The 15,448-nt window shown below is 46.4% G+C and overlaps 1 protein-coding gene across 2 annotated transcripts in view; it reads right to left on the bottom strand.

Moving 5' to 3' along the window:
- furinb (furin (paired basic amino acid cleaving enzyme) b) overlaps positions 1-15,448 on the bottom strand; it is a 180,206-nt gene that overhangs the window by 150,623 nt on the left and 14,135 nt on the right. For both annotated transcript variants that reach the window (XM_024379709.2, XM_024379711.2), the window contains exon 2: positions 12,018-12,326. In XM_024379709.2, the coding sequence (XP_024235477.1) occupies positions 12,018-12,206 (189 nt within the window). In that variant the 5' untranslated portion in view covers positions 12,207-12,326. The remainder of the gene's footprint in view (positions 1-12,017; positions 12,327-15,448) is intronic.

The following is a 15,448-nucleotide window of genomic DNA, read 5'->3' as shown; positions in this document are numbered from 1 at the left end:
TCAAAACAATAGGGAGGGTCCGGGTGGGCGTCTGTCCATGGTGGCGGCTCCGGCGCGGGACGTGGACCCCACTCCTTTAATGTCTTAGTCCCCTCTCCCTTCGTCCCTGGATAGTCCACCCTCGCCGCCGACCATGGCCTAGTAGTCCCCACCCAGAATCCCACTGGACTGAGGAGCAGATCGGGACTGAAGGACAGCTCGGGACCGAGGCAGCTCGGGACTGAGGGGAAGCTCGGGAGTGAGAGAAAGCTCAGGAGTGAGAGGAAGCTCAGGAGTGAGAGGAAGCTCAGGAGTGAGAGGAAGCTCAGGAGTGAGAGGAAGCTCAGGAGTGAGAGGAAGCTCAGGAGTGAGAGGAAGCTCAGGAGTGAGAGGAAGCTCAGGAGTGAGAGGAAGCTCAGGCAGGTAGATAGATCTACCAGCTCCTGGCTGGCTGGTGGTTTCAGCAGATCCTGGCTGACTGGCAGATCCTGGCTGACTGGCAGATCCTGGCTGACTGGCAGATCTGGAAGAGTCTTGTTGACTGGCAGATCTGGAAGAGTCTGGTTGACTGGCAGATCTGGAAGAGTCTGGTTGACTGGCAGATCTGGAAGAGTCTGGTTGACTGGCAGATCTGGAAGAGTCTGGCTGACTGGTAGATCTGGCGGCGCTGGGCAGACTGGCGGCGCTGGGCAGACTGGCGGCGCTGGGCAGACTGGCGGCGCTGGGCAGACTGGCGTTGCTGGGCAGACTGGCGGCGCTGGGCAGACTGGCGGCGCTGGGCATACTGGCGGTGCTGGGCAGACTGGCGGTGCTGGGCAGACTGACGACGCTGGGCAGACTGACGACGCTGGGCAGACTGGCGACGCTGGGCAGACTGGTGATGCTGGGCAGACTGACGACGCTGGGCAGACTGACGACGCTGGGCAGACTGACGACGCTGGGCAGACTGGTGATGCTGGGCAGACTGGCGATGCTGGGCAGACTGGCGACGCTGGGCAGACTGGCGATGCTGGGCAGACTGGCGATGCTGGGCAAACTGACGGCGCTGGGCAGACTGGCGACGCTGGGCAGACTGGGGGCACTGGCGGCGCTGGGCAGACTGGCGGCACTAGCTGCTCCATATAGGCTGACAGCTCTGGCGGCTTCTTACAGACTGACCGCTCTGGCGGCTCCGGGCTGACTGGCAGCTCCTTGCAGACTGGCAGCTCCTTACAGACTGGCAGCTCCGTGCAGACTGACAGCTCCGTGCAGACTGACAGCTCCTTGCAGACTGGCAGCTCCATGCAGACTGGCAGCTCCATGCAGACTGGCAGCTCCATGCAGACTGGCTGCTCTATGCAGACTGACAGCTCTGGCTGCTTCATGCAGACTGACATCTCTGGCTGCTCCATGTAGACTGGCTGCTTCATGCAGACTGGCAGCTCGGGCTGCTTCATGTAGACTGACAGCTCTGGCTGCTCCATGCGGACTGACAGCTCTGGCTGCTCCATGTAGACTGACTGCTTCATGCAGACTGGCAGCTCGGGCTGCTTCATGTAGACTGACAGCTCTGGCTGCTCCATGCGGACTGACAGCTCTGGCTGCTCCATGCAGACTGACAGCTCTGGCTGCTCCATGCGGACTGACAGCTCTGGCTGCTCCATGTAGACTGGCTGCTTCATGCAGACTGGCAGCTCGGGCTGCTCCATGCGGACTGACAGCTCTGGCTGCTCCATGTAGACTGACTGCTTCATGCAGACTGGCAGCTCGGGCTGCTTCATGTAGACTGACAGCTCTGGCTCCTCCATGCAGACTGACAGCTCTGACTGCTCCATGCAGACTGACAGCTCTGGCTGCTTCATGCAGACTGGCTGCTTCATGTAGACTGGCAGCTCTGGCTGCGCTGAACAGGCGGGAGACTCCGGCAGCGTAGGAGAGGAGAAAGGCTCTGGCTGCGCTGAACAGGCGGGAGGCTCCGGCAGCGCTGTAGAGGAGGAAGGCTCTGGCTGCGCTGAACAGGCGGGAGGCTCCGGCAGCGCTGGAGATGAGGAAAGCTCTAACAGCGCTAGAGAGGCGAGGCGCACTGTAGGCCTGATGCGTGGTGCTGGTACTGGTGGTACTGGACCGAGGACACGCACAGGAAGCCTGGAGCGGGGAGCTGCTACCGGAGGACTGGAGTGTGGAGGTGGCACAGGATGGGCTAGACCGTGAAGGCGTACTGGAGATCTTGAGAGCAGTGTTGGCACAGGATGTGCAAGGCTAGGGATGTGCACAGGAGGCCTGGTGCGTGAGGCTGGCACCAACTTCACCAGCCGACTAACACGCACCTCAGGACGAGTATGGAGCGCTAACCCAGGTGCCATCAAATCCCCAACACGTTCCGTCGGGCGAATTCCATGCAAAAAGCACCAACACAGCAACTCCCTCATTTCTCTCTCCTCCAATTTCCCCATTAACTCCTTCACAGTCTCTGGTTCTGGTCTCCTCCTTGGCTCCTCACGATAAACAGGGAGAGTTGGCTCAGGTCTGACTCCTGACTCTGCCACACTCTCCCTGAGCCCCCCAAGAAATTTTTGGGGCTGATTCTCAGGCTTCCATCCGCTACGCCGTGCTGCCTCCTCATATCTGCGCCTCTCAGCTTTCGCCGCCTCCAGTTCTTCCTTGGGGCGGCGATATTCTCCAGGCTGAGCCCAGGGTCCTTTACCGTCCAGTTCTTCCTCCCATGTCCATTTCTCCAGGTGGTGCAGCCTCTCCCACTGCAGCTGCTGCTGCTCCTGCTGCTGCTGCCTCTGTTGCCTCTCCTGTGGTTCCTGCCTGTTAACACGCTGCTTGGTCCGTTGGTGGTGGGTGATTCTGTAACGGTTTTCTAGTGGTGATGAAGGAGAGTCGGACCAAACTGCAGCGTGTCGATTGCGATCCATATTTATTAAACAAAACGTAAACACGACTAAACACTAAACACGACTAAACACTAAACACGACAAAACAATAAACGTAATGAAAACCGAAAACAGCCTATCTAGTGCAAACTAACAGAGAGTACAAGTAAGACACTAAGGACAATCACCCACGACAAACTCAAAGAATATGGCTGCCTAAATATGGTTCCCAATCAGAGACAACGATAAGCACCTGCCTCTGATTGAGAACCACTCCAGACAGCCATAGACCTTGCTAGACAACCCACTAAGCTACAATCCCAATACCACCACCAAAACCCCAAGACAAACACACCACAATTACAAAAACCCCATGCCACACCCTGGCCTGACCAAATACATAAAGATAAACACCAAATACTTTGACCAGGGCGTGACAATATAATTTGGAGAATCATGGACTCCGTCTTTAGTAACGAGTTCCTGTTAATTATTTTTGATAGCGTTCCTGTGTTGAAGAATTTTGTGTTTTTTTCTCCATATTCCATCCAATTTCCTTTATTTATTTATTTTTTCCGTTCTTGAATAAGTTCCTCCAGTTCTTTTGGTTTCTTCTGTTTGTTTTTAACTTCTCCCCTACTCATTTATATATAGATTCCTGCCTCTCTACCTACCTACACAACCCATCCATCACTCTGTTGTTGGAGACTCCATCTTTATTTAAGCGCATGTGCGATACACTGCAGGGTAGGGATGTGACCAATGGAAAATGTTTCTTAATGTTTAAACATACAATTTTCTATCTGTTTTCCGTTAAAACTACAAGAAAAATGTATAAAATTCCACGAGAATTTACAACGAAGCTGCCCTGCTACCAGCACCAGTTTGGGTCAAGGAGCAAGATAAATAAATAAATACAGTATGGGGATGAGGTAGGTAGATAGATGGGCTGTTTACAGATGGGCTATGTACAGGTGCAATGATCTGTGAGCTGCTCTGACAGCTGGCACTTAAAGCTAGTGAGGGAGATATGAGTCTCCAGCTTCAGAGATTTTTGCAGTACATTCCAGTCATTGGCAGCAGAGAACTGGAAGGAAAGACGACCAAATGAGGAATTGGCTTTGGGGGTGACCAGTGAGATATACCTGCTGGAGCGCGTGCTACGAATGGGTGCTGCTATGGTGACCAATGAGCTGAGATAAGGCGGGGCTTTACCTAGCAGAGACTTGTAGATAACCTGTAGCCAGTGGGTTTGACGACGAATATGAAGCGAGGGCCAACCAACGGGAGCATACAGGTCGCAATGGTGGGTAGTGTATGGGGCTTTGGTGACAAAATGGATGGCACTGTGATAGACTGCATCCAGTTTGTTGAGAGTGCCGAAGAGGAAGGAAACTGCTCAGGGACTTCACCATGAGGCCAATGGTGATTTTAAAACCGTTACAGAGTTTAATGGTTGTGATGTGATAAAACTGTGGATGGATCAACAACATTGTAATTACTCCATTGTAAATACTAACCTACATGACAGAGTGAAAAGAAGGTAGCTTGTAGAGAATAAAAATATCCCAAAACATGCATCCTGTTTGCAAGAAGGCACTTAAGTCATACTGCAAAAAAACGTGGCAAAGAAATTTATTTTTGTCCTGCATACAAAGCGCTATGTTTGGGGCAAATCCAACACATCACTGAGTACCACTCTTCATATTTTCAAACATGGTGGTGGCTGCATCATGTTATGGGTATGCTTGGAATCGGTAAGGACTAGAGAATTTCTTAGCATGAAACTAAACAGAATACAGCTATAAGCACAGGCAAAATCCTTCAGGAAAACCTGGTTCAGTCTGCTATCCAACAGACACTGGGTGACATATTCACTTTTCAGCAGGACAATAAACAAAAAAAAGGCAAATGCATACTTTGGGGTGCTTATCCTTGCTGGTGTTTTCAACGGGGAATCCACAGAATTCCTGTGGGATGCAGAAAATGGCAGAGAAGCTTTCTGTGCAACAATGTCTCTGGAAAACATTATTTCCAGGATTATCTGCTTCGATAACCAAAAATCAGACCAGCTCAGCGGCAGAGAGACAAGGTGGATGCAATCAGGTCAGTGTGGAACAAGTGGGTGGACCGCCTCCCCCTGTTTACAACCCTGGGCCCAACTTTACGGTTGATAGGCAGCTTATGCCATTTAGAGGCTGCTGTCCCTTCAGGCAGTACATACTGTCTAAAGCCGCAAAATATGGAATCAAGATCTAGGCTGCCTGTGATGCTGCTTCATCATATGAGTGGAACTTAAAAGTGTATTTGGGGAAGCCAGATAGAGGAGCACCTGAGAAGAACCAAGGGATGCGGGTTGTCCCGGATGTGACACAGGGACTCCGTGGCCACAACAACACATGCAATAACTTTTTTACTTCACACAAGCTGGGACAGGAGCTCCTCAAGAGGAAGCTGACGATGGTAGGAACAGTACGAAAAAACGAGCCAGAGCGCCCAACTCAGCTGTTGAATACACGGAACAGGCCTATCAATTCCTCTAAGTTTGTGTTCACGGCCGACACGTCCCTAGTATCCTACGTGCCAAAGAAAGGCAAAAATGTGGTACTCATGAGTACGTTGCATATGGATGGGAGAATCTGTGGCCAGGAACATCAAAAATGTAGACAAGCCGGTGACTGGCTACAGCTGCAAAGGGAGACGCTGGTCACTTGTGATATTCTTCAACATCTTGGACATTTCGGCATACACCGCGTTTGTCATCGGGATAGCATTGAACCCAGATTGAAACAGAGGGAAGCTCCAGAGGAGATGGCTTTTTTTCGAGGAGCTGGGCAAGGCATGGGTAAGACCTTAAATCCACAGAAGGCAACGTATCCCAAGGACCGCAGCTTCTGCAGCCATCGTGAGGAGGATTCAGGAGGAGGATGCTGGTGCCACATCCGCCCAACCCACAGAACCAACAATTATGTGAGTGAGATGTTAGTAAAATTCCTGAACTAAGTGTTTTCATCATTCTAGATTGCAGCTGGGGGGCCCAAGAAGGACAGGAAGACACAGTACACGTGCATCAAGTGCAAGAAATACATTTGAAACACCACACACACGGTAAAACGGTCTGTCATGTGGTGTGTACACCAGCCTTCATTTGTGTTCAATGGGGCTCATTTAACATTTCCATAAAATACTGTATGTAAAATGTATCTCATTTATATTTGTTCAAAATAAGCATGATTATTCCACCCATGTCTTGATTATAATTGATTTTTGTTTACAAAAAAAATCACAGACAAAAACCCTGAATAGTGCTTTTATTGATAAATGTGATCTAGCAGAGGTAAATGCCAAATATTTAACCATATGCTGTCTATATTGATTGTAATTGATATAAGTCAACATCTAAGTAGTAAGTATCTTTACGTAAATTGTTATGGCTGTATTGTTTTAAAACCCCAATATTGATATATCGTTGATATATATGTTGAAGAGGGTGGGGCTTAAGCTGCATCCCTGTCTCACCCCACGGCCCTGTGTGAAGAAATGTGTGTGTTTTTTTGCCAATTTTAACCGCACACTTGTTGTTTGTGTACATGGATTTTATAATGTTGTATGTTTTAACCCCAACAACACTTTCCATCAATTTGTATAGCAGACCCTCATGCCAAATTGAGTCAAAATCAACAAAGCATGAGAAGGCTGCCTTTGTTTTGGTTTGTTTGGTTGTCAATTAGGGTGTGCAGGGTGAATACATGGTCTGTTGTACTACGTAATTTGGTAAAAAGCCAATTTGACATTTGCTCAGTACATTGTTTTCGTTGAGGAAATGTACGAGTCTGCTGTTAATGATAATCCAGAGGATTTTCCCAGGGTTACTGTTGACGCATATCCCACGGTAGTTATTGGGGTCAAATTTGTCTCCACTTTTGTGGATTTGGGTGATCAGCCCTTGGTTCCAAATATTGGGGAAGATGCCAGAGCTAAGGATGATGTTAAAGAGTTTTAGTATAGCCAATTGGAATTTGTTGTCTGTATATTTTATCATTTCATTGAGGATACCATCAACACCACAGGCCTTTTTGGGTTGGAGGGTTTTTATTTTGTCCTGTAGCTCATTCAAGGTAATTGGAGAATCCAGTGGGTTCTGGTAGTCTTTAATAGTTGATTCTAAGATTTGTATTTGATCATGTATATGTTTTTGCTCTTTATTCTTTGTTATAGAGCCAAAAAGATTGGAGAAGTGGTTTACCCATATATCTCCATTTTGGATAGATAATTATTTGTGTTGTTGTTTGTTTAGTGTTTTCCAATTTTCCCAGAAGTGGTTAGAGTCTATGGATTCTTCAATTACATTGAGCTGATTTCTGACGTGCTGTTCCTTCTTTTTCCATAGTGTATTTCTGTATTGTTTTAGTGATTCACCATTACCTGTCTCTTCTCTCTCTCTCCTTGTCTGCCCTACACAGACCGGACAAGTAGGCGTGCAGTGGATTATGGTCATTGTAGATAATTGCCACATTTTCTGCGTTAAACTATGTAGAATATTGGCCTGTTGGAAACTACAACTCCCTACTACATTGCACAGGTCTCACGACTTCCGCCGAAGTCGGCTCCTCTCCTTGTTCGGGCGGCGTTCGGCGGTCGACGTCACCGGCTTTCTAGCCATCTTGTTCCCTGCACACCTGGTTTTCATTCCCCCAATAAATCTACATGTATTTACTCCTCTGTTCTCCATCATGTCTTTGTGTAAGATTGTTTGTGTTACGTGTGTGTTGTAAACGTGCCAGACTGGTTTGTTTTTCTGTGGTATTTCACGAAGATGTTCATTATTAAACTTTATTCTTGTGACTGTATTGCGCTTTTTGCACTTTTGCCTCAATAAAGTGTGAGCTTGTTCACAAATCTCAGCTTTCCTGCACCTGACTTTGCTACCAGTATGCACACATCTGACAACAGGTGATGTTTGATCTGATTCGATAGAGATTTGTTCGAGAAACTGCATATTGAGCTCACAGAAAAGAACCCGAACGAAATGGAAGTCAAATAAATTAACAGACCTCAGTCAATTAGTTGTTTAAAAAAATAAAAATAACAGAAATTCCAGTTAATCACTCAGCACTATTTTATACTGATAAGTCTGAGTCTGCCTCAGCATCTGTGGCTAGGAGGGAGGGAGTGACGGGGAAGAGAGGGAAAGAGAGAAGAGCAGAGTGAGAGAGTTAGAAGGAGAAAGAGAGGGAGAGAGAGAGAGAGAGAGACTTGATTAAGCTCAAGTCACATCACCACAAGGCGATGATCTGTACCAAGGTTAAAAAAGACAGGCCAATTTAAGTTATTAAAAATCACAATCAAACCCAAAATCACAATCAAACCCCTGCCAGTGCTTCAAGCCCTAGCTTTCTGATTGGATAAGTGTCTGTCTGCCCTGCGCTTTACTGGCAGAGGGTTGGTCTGGGAGATCTACAGGTGTTTCATGCTCTAGACTGGGCACTAACTGGGAATACTGGTGGGAGTGGGGGCTATACCAGAGGGCTGCACAGAGGGAAACGGCATCGGAATCCAATACTATCATTCCCTTGTCCCTGTCAGTCAGAAGTACCTTCATAAAGTGGTCGTGATAAAGACATAAACACAAAACTATCCTCAGTGGGAAAGACAGTGTGAGACTGTGTGTGTGTGTGTGTGTGTGTGTGTGTGTGTGTGTGTGTGTGTGTGTGTGTGTGTGTGTGTGTGTGTGTGTGTGTGTGTGTGTGTGTGTGTGAGTGACTGTGTATGTGTAACTGTGTGTGTGAGACTGTGTGTGCGGCGTTTGTATTTGGCGTGTTCATGCATATCAATCTGTGGAGTTTGATTGCTTGAAATATTCATGCACACTGTCTCGGAGCAGAATATTAAGCAATTAATAGCCCTATTCAATTAGGCATTATTTAAGGCTATTATTTCTAATGGCCTTTTTCAATCTATCTATCTTTTATTTCTCTCTATCCCTCTCTCCCTCCCTGCCTCTGTCTCTCTCCCTCTGCAGCACAATCCTTTCATAGCACCCCAACAGCAATCCCTGTCAGATTAACTCAATAACCAATGAATTCCAATCAAAGCCAGCCGAGAGCGAGACACTACTTTGACAAGTAAACAATCAGAGCCAAGGAGACAATCGAGTGGTGATGGGCTTGACAACGAGAGGCATCTCACAAATTAACAATATCACATCTCCTACTTTATGACAGATGTTAGAACTACTAACATAACAACAGAAAAAACAATTTCTGGTAAATCAAAAAATCAAATAAAATCACATTTTATTAGTCACATGTGCCAAAAAAACAGGTGTAGACCTTACCATGAAATGCTTACTTACAAGCCCTTAACCAACAATGCAGTTCAAGAAATCGAGTTAAGAAAATATTTACTAAATTAAAAAAAGCACAAAATAACACAAAAAATACATAACAATAACGAGGATATATACAGGGGGTACCGGTACTGAGTCAATGTGCGGTGGTACAAGTTAGTCGAGGTAATTTGTAAAGTGACTATGCATAGATAATAAACAGAGAGTAGCAGAAGTGTACAAAAAAAGGATGGAGGGGTCAAGTGTAAATAGTCTGGGTAGCCATTTGATTAATTGTTCAGCAGTCTTATGGCTTGGGGGTACAAGCTGTTAAGGAGTCTTTTGGACCTAGACTTGGTGCTGGAGTCTTTGACAATTTTTTTTAGCCTTCCTCTGACACCGCCTAGTATATTGGTCCTGGATGTCAGGAAGCTTGGCCCCAGTGATGTACTGGGCCGTACGCACTACCCTCTGTAGCGCCTTACGGTCAGATGCCGAGCAGTTGCCATACCAGGCGGTGATGCAACCGGTCAGGATGCTCCTGATGGTGCAGCTGTAGAACGTTTTGAGGATCTGGAGACCCATGCCAAATCTTTTCAGTCTCCTGAGGGGGAAAAAGTTTTGTTGTGCCCTCTTCACAACTGTCTTGGTGTGTTTGGACCATGATAGTTTGTTGGTAATGTGGACACCAAGGAACTTGAAACTCTCGACCCACTCCACTTCAGCCCCGTCGATGTTAGTGGGGGCCTGTTTGGCCTCCTTTTCCTATAATCCATGATCAGCTCTTTTGTCTTGCTCACATTGAGGGAGAGATTGTTACTCTGGCACTACATTTCCAGGTCTCTGACCTCCGCCCTATAGGCTATGTCATCGTTGTCAGGTCTACCCCTGCTGTGTCGTCAGCAAACTTAATGATGGTGTTGGAGTCGTGCTTGGCCACGCAGTCGTGGGTGAACAGGGAGTACAGGGGAGGACTAAGCACGCACCCCTGAAGGGCCCCTGGATTGAGGATAAGCGTGGCAGATGTGTTGTTGCCTACCTTCACCTTCTGGGGGCGGCCCGTCAGGAAGTCCAGGATCCAGTTGCAGTTGCAGGTGTTTAGTTCCAGGGTCCTTAGCTTAGTGATGAGCTTTGTGGGCAGTATGCTGCTGAACGCTGAGCTGTAGTCAATGAACAGCATTCTCACATAGGTGTTCCTTTTGTCCAGGTGGGAAAGGGCAGTGTGGAATGCGATTGATATTGTGTCATATGTGGGGCAGTATGCAAACTGGAGTGGGTCTAGGGTTTCCGGCATGATGGTGTTGATGTGAGCCATGACCAGCCTTTCAAAGCACTTCATGGCTACTGGCTACTCTCGTCCAGAACAGCTGGTGCTCTCATGCATTTTTTTAGTGTTGCTTGCCTCGAAGCGAGCTTAAAAGGCATCTAGCTCATCTGGTAGGCTCGAGTCACTGGCTAGCTCGTGGCTGGGTTTCCCTTTGTGGTCCGTAATATTTTGCAAGCCCTGCCAAATCCGACGAGCATCAGAGCCGGTGTAGTAGGATTTAATATTAGCCCTGTATTGGCTCTTTGCCTGTTTAATGGTTCGTCTAAGGGCATAGCAGGATTTGTTATTAGCATCCGGAATACTGTCCCGCTCATTGAAAGCGGCAGCTCTAGCCTTTTAGCTCGGTGCGGATGTTGCCAGTAATCCATGGCTTCTGGTTGGGAAATGTACGTATCGTCACTGTGAGGACAATGTCGTCGATGCACTTTTTGATGAAGCTGGTGACTGAGGTGGTATACTCCTCAATGCCATTGGATGAATCCCGGATCATATTCCAGTCTGTGCTAGCAAAACAGTCCTCAAGACAGAAGCTGCATGGACAAGCAACATAAAGAAAGCAGAAGATAAACCTAAATTCATTTTGCAAACCGCTCTGAAAATCCTATTTTCGGGGGGGAGAGGGTGAAGGAAGGTTTGGGAGTTCAGAACCTCCTATGCATGTATTCCCACGGAAGAATCCAGACGGCTGTTCAGTGGTGTGTGTAGTGAAGCTCACTGCATGCATACGTGAAAATAGAGTGAAGTCTACTGCGGAACGACTGAACTGTGATTGAAAAGATGAAGGAGTAGAAGGACTACTAACTGGCAATAACAAAGCACATAACCGGGGAGTCCAGAGAAATATATACTAATGATCAACATGTGTGGGCCTGTGTGTGTTTATGAAAAAGGATCAAATTCCAATTGACTCAAACACACGAACTGCCGCACACACAAATTCTCCCTCTCCCCCGCTCTCTCCACAAAGCGAGGGATATGGAAGGAGGCTGAGGCTCAAAAGAGGACAGGACACTAGACAGGCTAGTCTCAGACTTACCTGCTTGTTTCTTTTCCCCAATGACAATCATACTTCCCCTGTAATCCTAAAATAACTCTTTCCTACGATGCTCCATATATAACCCAGAGTAAACAGACTGACTGGCAAAACACTCCCCCTGGAGAGCCAGACTGCCCAGCTGTGTGTTGGGCAGAGGCACGTAAACTACCACACACAGACACACACATATATGCATGGTATGGTATGCCCCAATTAACTAGAAGAAGTGCATGCTTTAGCTGCCAGCTATCAGCTGAACTCAAGGGATGGACGAGCCATGACATGCACTCTCAAAACATGAGGGCTTATAGGCTGTTATGTCTTTATGTGTCTTGTTGTGCATTGAAGCCTGTTGAGCAGGTTGTCACTGACAGGGCTTCAACTGAACAGGGCTTCAACTGACCACAGATGCAGGGCATAGGCAGGGCATAGACAGGTCATACACTCTGACTAGAGAGGCTCCACAGAGTCCACTGCTGTGCTACTCACATTGCCGTGGTTGATGAAACCATGTTTCCTGGAGATGCGGTCAGCCTCTTGTGGTCCTCCCTCTATATGGACTGCCCAGGTGTTAGTGTAGACCTCCTCGGCAGTGGTCGGTTCAGCAGTAAACTCCAGTGCTAAGGACAGGAGACCCAGGAGAGTCCCAAGCTGCAGCAGGGCCAGCCTGGCATCCATGAAAAGGAGAGCAGGGGCACCGGACAGAGGCACTCTGTCCGTCTGTCTGGGGTGGAGAAGTCTCACTGCTTATCAGTCACAGCCCTGAGCTCCCTCACAGCAGCCAAGTAGAGCAGTGACCTGGAGAAAAAGAGGGGGAAAAAACAAACATTTGCATACGCACACACACACAGGTACAGTTGAAGTCGGAAGTTTACATACACTTATGTTGGAGTCATTAAAACTCGTTTTTCAACCACTCCACAAATTTCTTGTTACCAAACTATAGTTTTGGCAAGTAGGTTAGGACATCTACTTTGTGCATGACACAAGTAATTATTCCAACAATTGTTTACAGACAGATTATTTCACTTATTCACTGTATCACAATTCCAGTGGGTCAGAAGTTAAAATACTGTGCCTACTTGACTGTGCCTTTAACTTCTCTAGGATAGGGGGCAGACAAATTACAGATTTAAAGAGACTTTATCGAAAAAAAGGAACATTTATTGAAAAAATGTATGTCTTCTGAGTGCAACCATATGAAGATCATCAAAGGTAAGTGATTCATTGCATCTCTATTTCTGACTTGTGTAAGTAACTCTTCTACTTGGCTGGTTACTGTTTGTAATGATTTGTCTGCTGGGCTATGTTCTCAAATGATCGTAAGGTATGCTTTCGCCGTAAAGCATTTTTGAAATCTGACACCGTGGTTGGATTCACAAGAAGTTAATATTTAAACCTATGTTAAATAGTTGTATATTACGCTAGCGTCCCACATACCCTAGAGAGGTTAAACAGCTTGGAAAATTCCAGAAAATGATGTGATGGCTTTAGAATCTTCTGATAGGCTAATTGACATAATTTCAGTCAATTGAAGGTGTACATGTGGATGAATTTCAAGGCCTACCTTCAAACTCAGTACCTCTTTGCTTGACATCATGGGAAAATCAAAAGAAATCAGCCAAGAACTCAGAAAAAAATGTGTAGACTTCCACAAGTCTGGTTCATTCTTGGGAGCAATTTCCAAATGCCTGAAGGTACCACGTTCATTTGTACAAACAATAGTATGCAAGTAGAAACACCATGGGACCACATAGCGTCATACCGCTCAGGAAGGAGAAGTGTTCTGTCTCCTAGAGATTAACATAATTTGGTGCGAAAAGTGCAAATCAATCCAAGAACTACAGCAAAGTACCTTGTGAAGATCCTGGAGGAAACAGTAAAACAGTAAAATCCACAGTAAAATGAGTCCTATATCGACATAACCTGAAAGGCCGCTCAGCAAGGAAGAAGCCACTGCTCCAAAACCACCATAAAAAAAGCCAGACTACGGTTTGCAACTGAATATGGGGACAAAGATAAGTAGTTTTTGGAGAAATGTCCTCTAGTCTGATGAAACAAAAATAGAACTGTTTGGCCATAATGACCATCATTATGTTTGCAGGCAAAAGGGCTTGCAAGCCGAAGAACACCATCCCAACCGTGAAGCACAGGGGGGTCGGTATCATGTTGTGGGGGTGCTTTGCTTCAGGAGGGTCTGGTGCATTTCACAAAATAGATGGTATCATGAGGAAGGAAAATTATGTGGATATATTGAAGCAAAATCTCAAGACATCAGTCAGGAAGTTAAAGCTTGGTCGCAAATGGGTCTTCTGAATGGACAATGACCCCCAGCATACTTCCAAAGTTGTGGCAAAATGGCTTAAGGACAACAAAGTCAAGGTATTGGAGTGACCATCACAAAGTCCTGACCTCAATCCTATAGAAAATGTGTTTAGAATGTGTATAGAACTTAAAAACCGTGTGCGAGCAAGGAGGCCTATAAACCTGACTCAGTTACACCAGCTCTGTCAGGAGGAATGGACCAAAATGCACCCAACTTATTGTGGGAAGCTTGTGGAAGGCTATCCGAAATGTTTGACCCAAGTTAAACAATTTAAAGGCAATGCTACCAAATACTTACTGAGTGTATGAAAACTTCTGAACCACTGGGAATGTGATGAAAGAAATATAAGCTGAAATAAATCATTCTCTCTACTATTATTTTGACATTTCACATTCTTAAAATAAAGTGGTGATCCTAACTGACCTAAGACAGGGATTTTTTTACTAGAATTAAGTATCAGGAAATGTGAAAAACTGAGTTTAAATGTATTTGACTAAGGTGTATGTAAACTTCCGACTTCAACTGTACTTGCTCACTCAATGTGCACACCCCCACATGCCACAGCACAGAGCAAAAATAGGAGACCACAGACCACAGCATGCATAGAAAGAATTTGTTTTCTTCCAACACAGTTTCTCCTTCGAGAGAGACAGAAACAGAGGCTCTATTTGACATCTTTCTCTTGTTAAAGAGGCTACAACAGCATCAGGGACTTTTTCAAAAGTGTTTGTGCTGTACTTAAAAACACCAGAAATAGTACTCATCTAAAAAACAAGTCGAGCCGTAATTGAATTTAGAGAGAGTTTCAGATGAGGGCGAAAGAACAGGATCAAGAGAGTAGGTTTGCTTGCAAGAGAAGTCCTACTGTGCGAAGGCAGCTTGCGTTGTTCTGTTTTTTTTTGTTTGTTCAGGCTTAGTTGTGATCTGTCATATGGGGGAGAGTTAAGCTGTGATTTGTGCTGAGGCTGCGCTATCTAAAAACAGAGTGGGTAAAGCTCTATCTCTCCCCTGAGAGCCCTCGCTCTGTCCAGGCATCATAGATGGGCTTTCAGTTAGACACAGACAGCCTAATGAGAATAGAGACTCAGGAAGCCACCGAGGCATAGCTTACGGAGATGATGCAGACTTAGCTGTTCATGTGTCTGCTCTGTGCTGTCTGGATCTAGGGCTGGGTATTGCCAGGGACCTCACGATACGATATTATCACAACACGCAGGTGCCGATACGATGTGTATTGCGATTCTCACGATTCTATATGTATTGCGATTCGATACTGTGATCACCTCTCCGTAGCTGATGTGAGGAAGACTTTAAACAGGTCAACATTTAAGGCAGCGGGTCAGACGGATTACCAGGACATGTACTGAGAGCATGCGTGGACAAACTGGAAAGTGTCTTCACTGACATTTTCAACCTCTCCCTGACCAAATCTGTAATGCCTACATGTTTAAAGCAGACCACCATAGTCCCTGTGCCCAAGAAAGTGAAGGTAACCTGACAAAATGACTACTGCACCGCAGCACTCACGTCAGTAGCCATGAAGTGCTTTGAAAGGCTGGTCATGGCTCAAATCAACACCATAATCCCGGACACC

This window comes from Oncorhynchus tshawytscha, linkage group LG19 (assembly GCF_018296145.1).
Source record: "Oncorhynchus tshawytscha isolate Ot180627B linkage group LG19, Otsh_v2.0, whole genome shotgun sequence".
NCBI classification, from domain to species: domain Eukaryota; kingdom Metazoa; phylum Chordata; class Actinopteri; order Salmoniformes; family Salmonidae; genus Oncorhynchus; species Oncorhynchus tshawytscha.
Note: the sequence above shows the minus strand (reverse complement) of the source record. Positions and strands in the feature narration are given on the sequence as shown.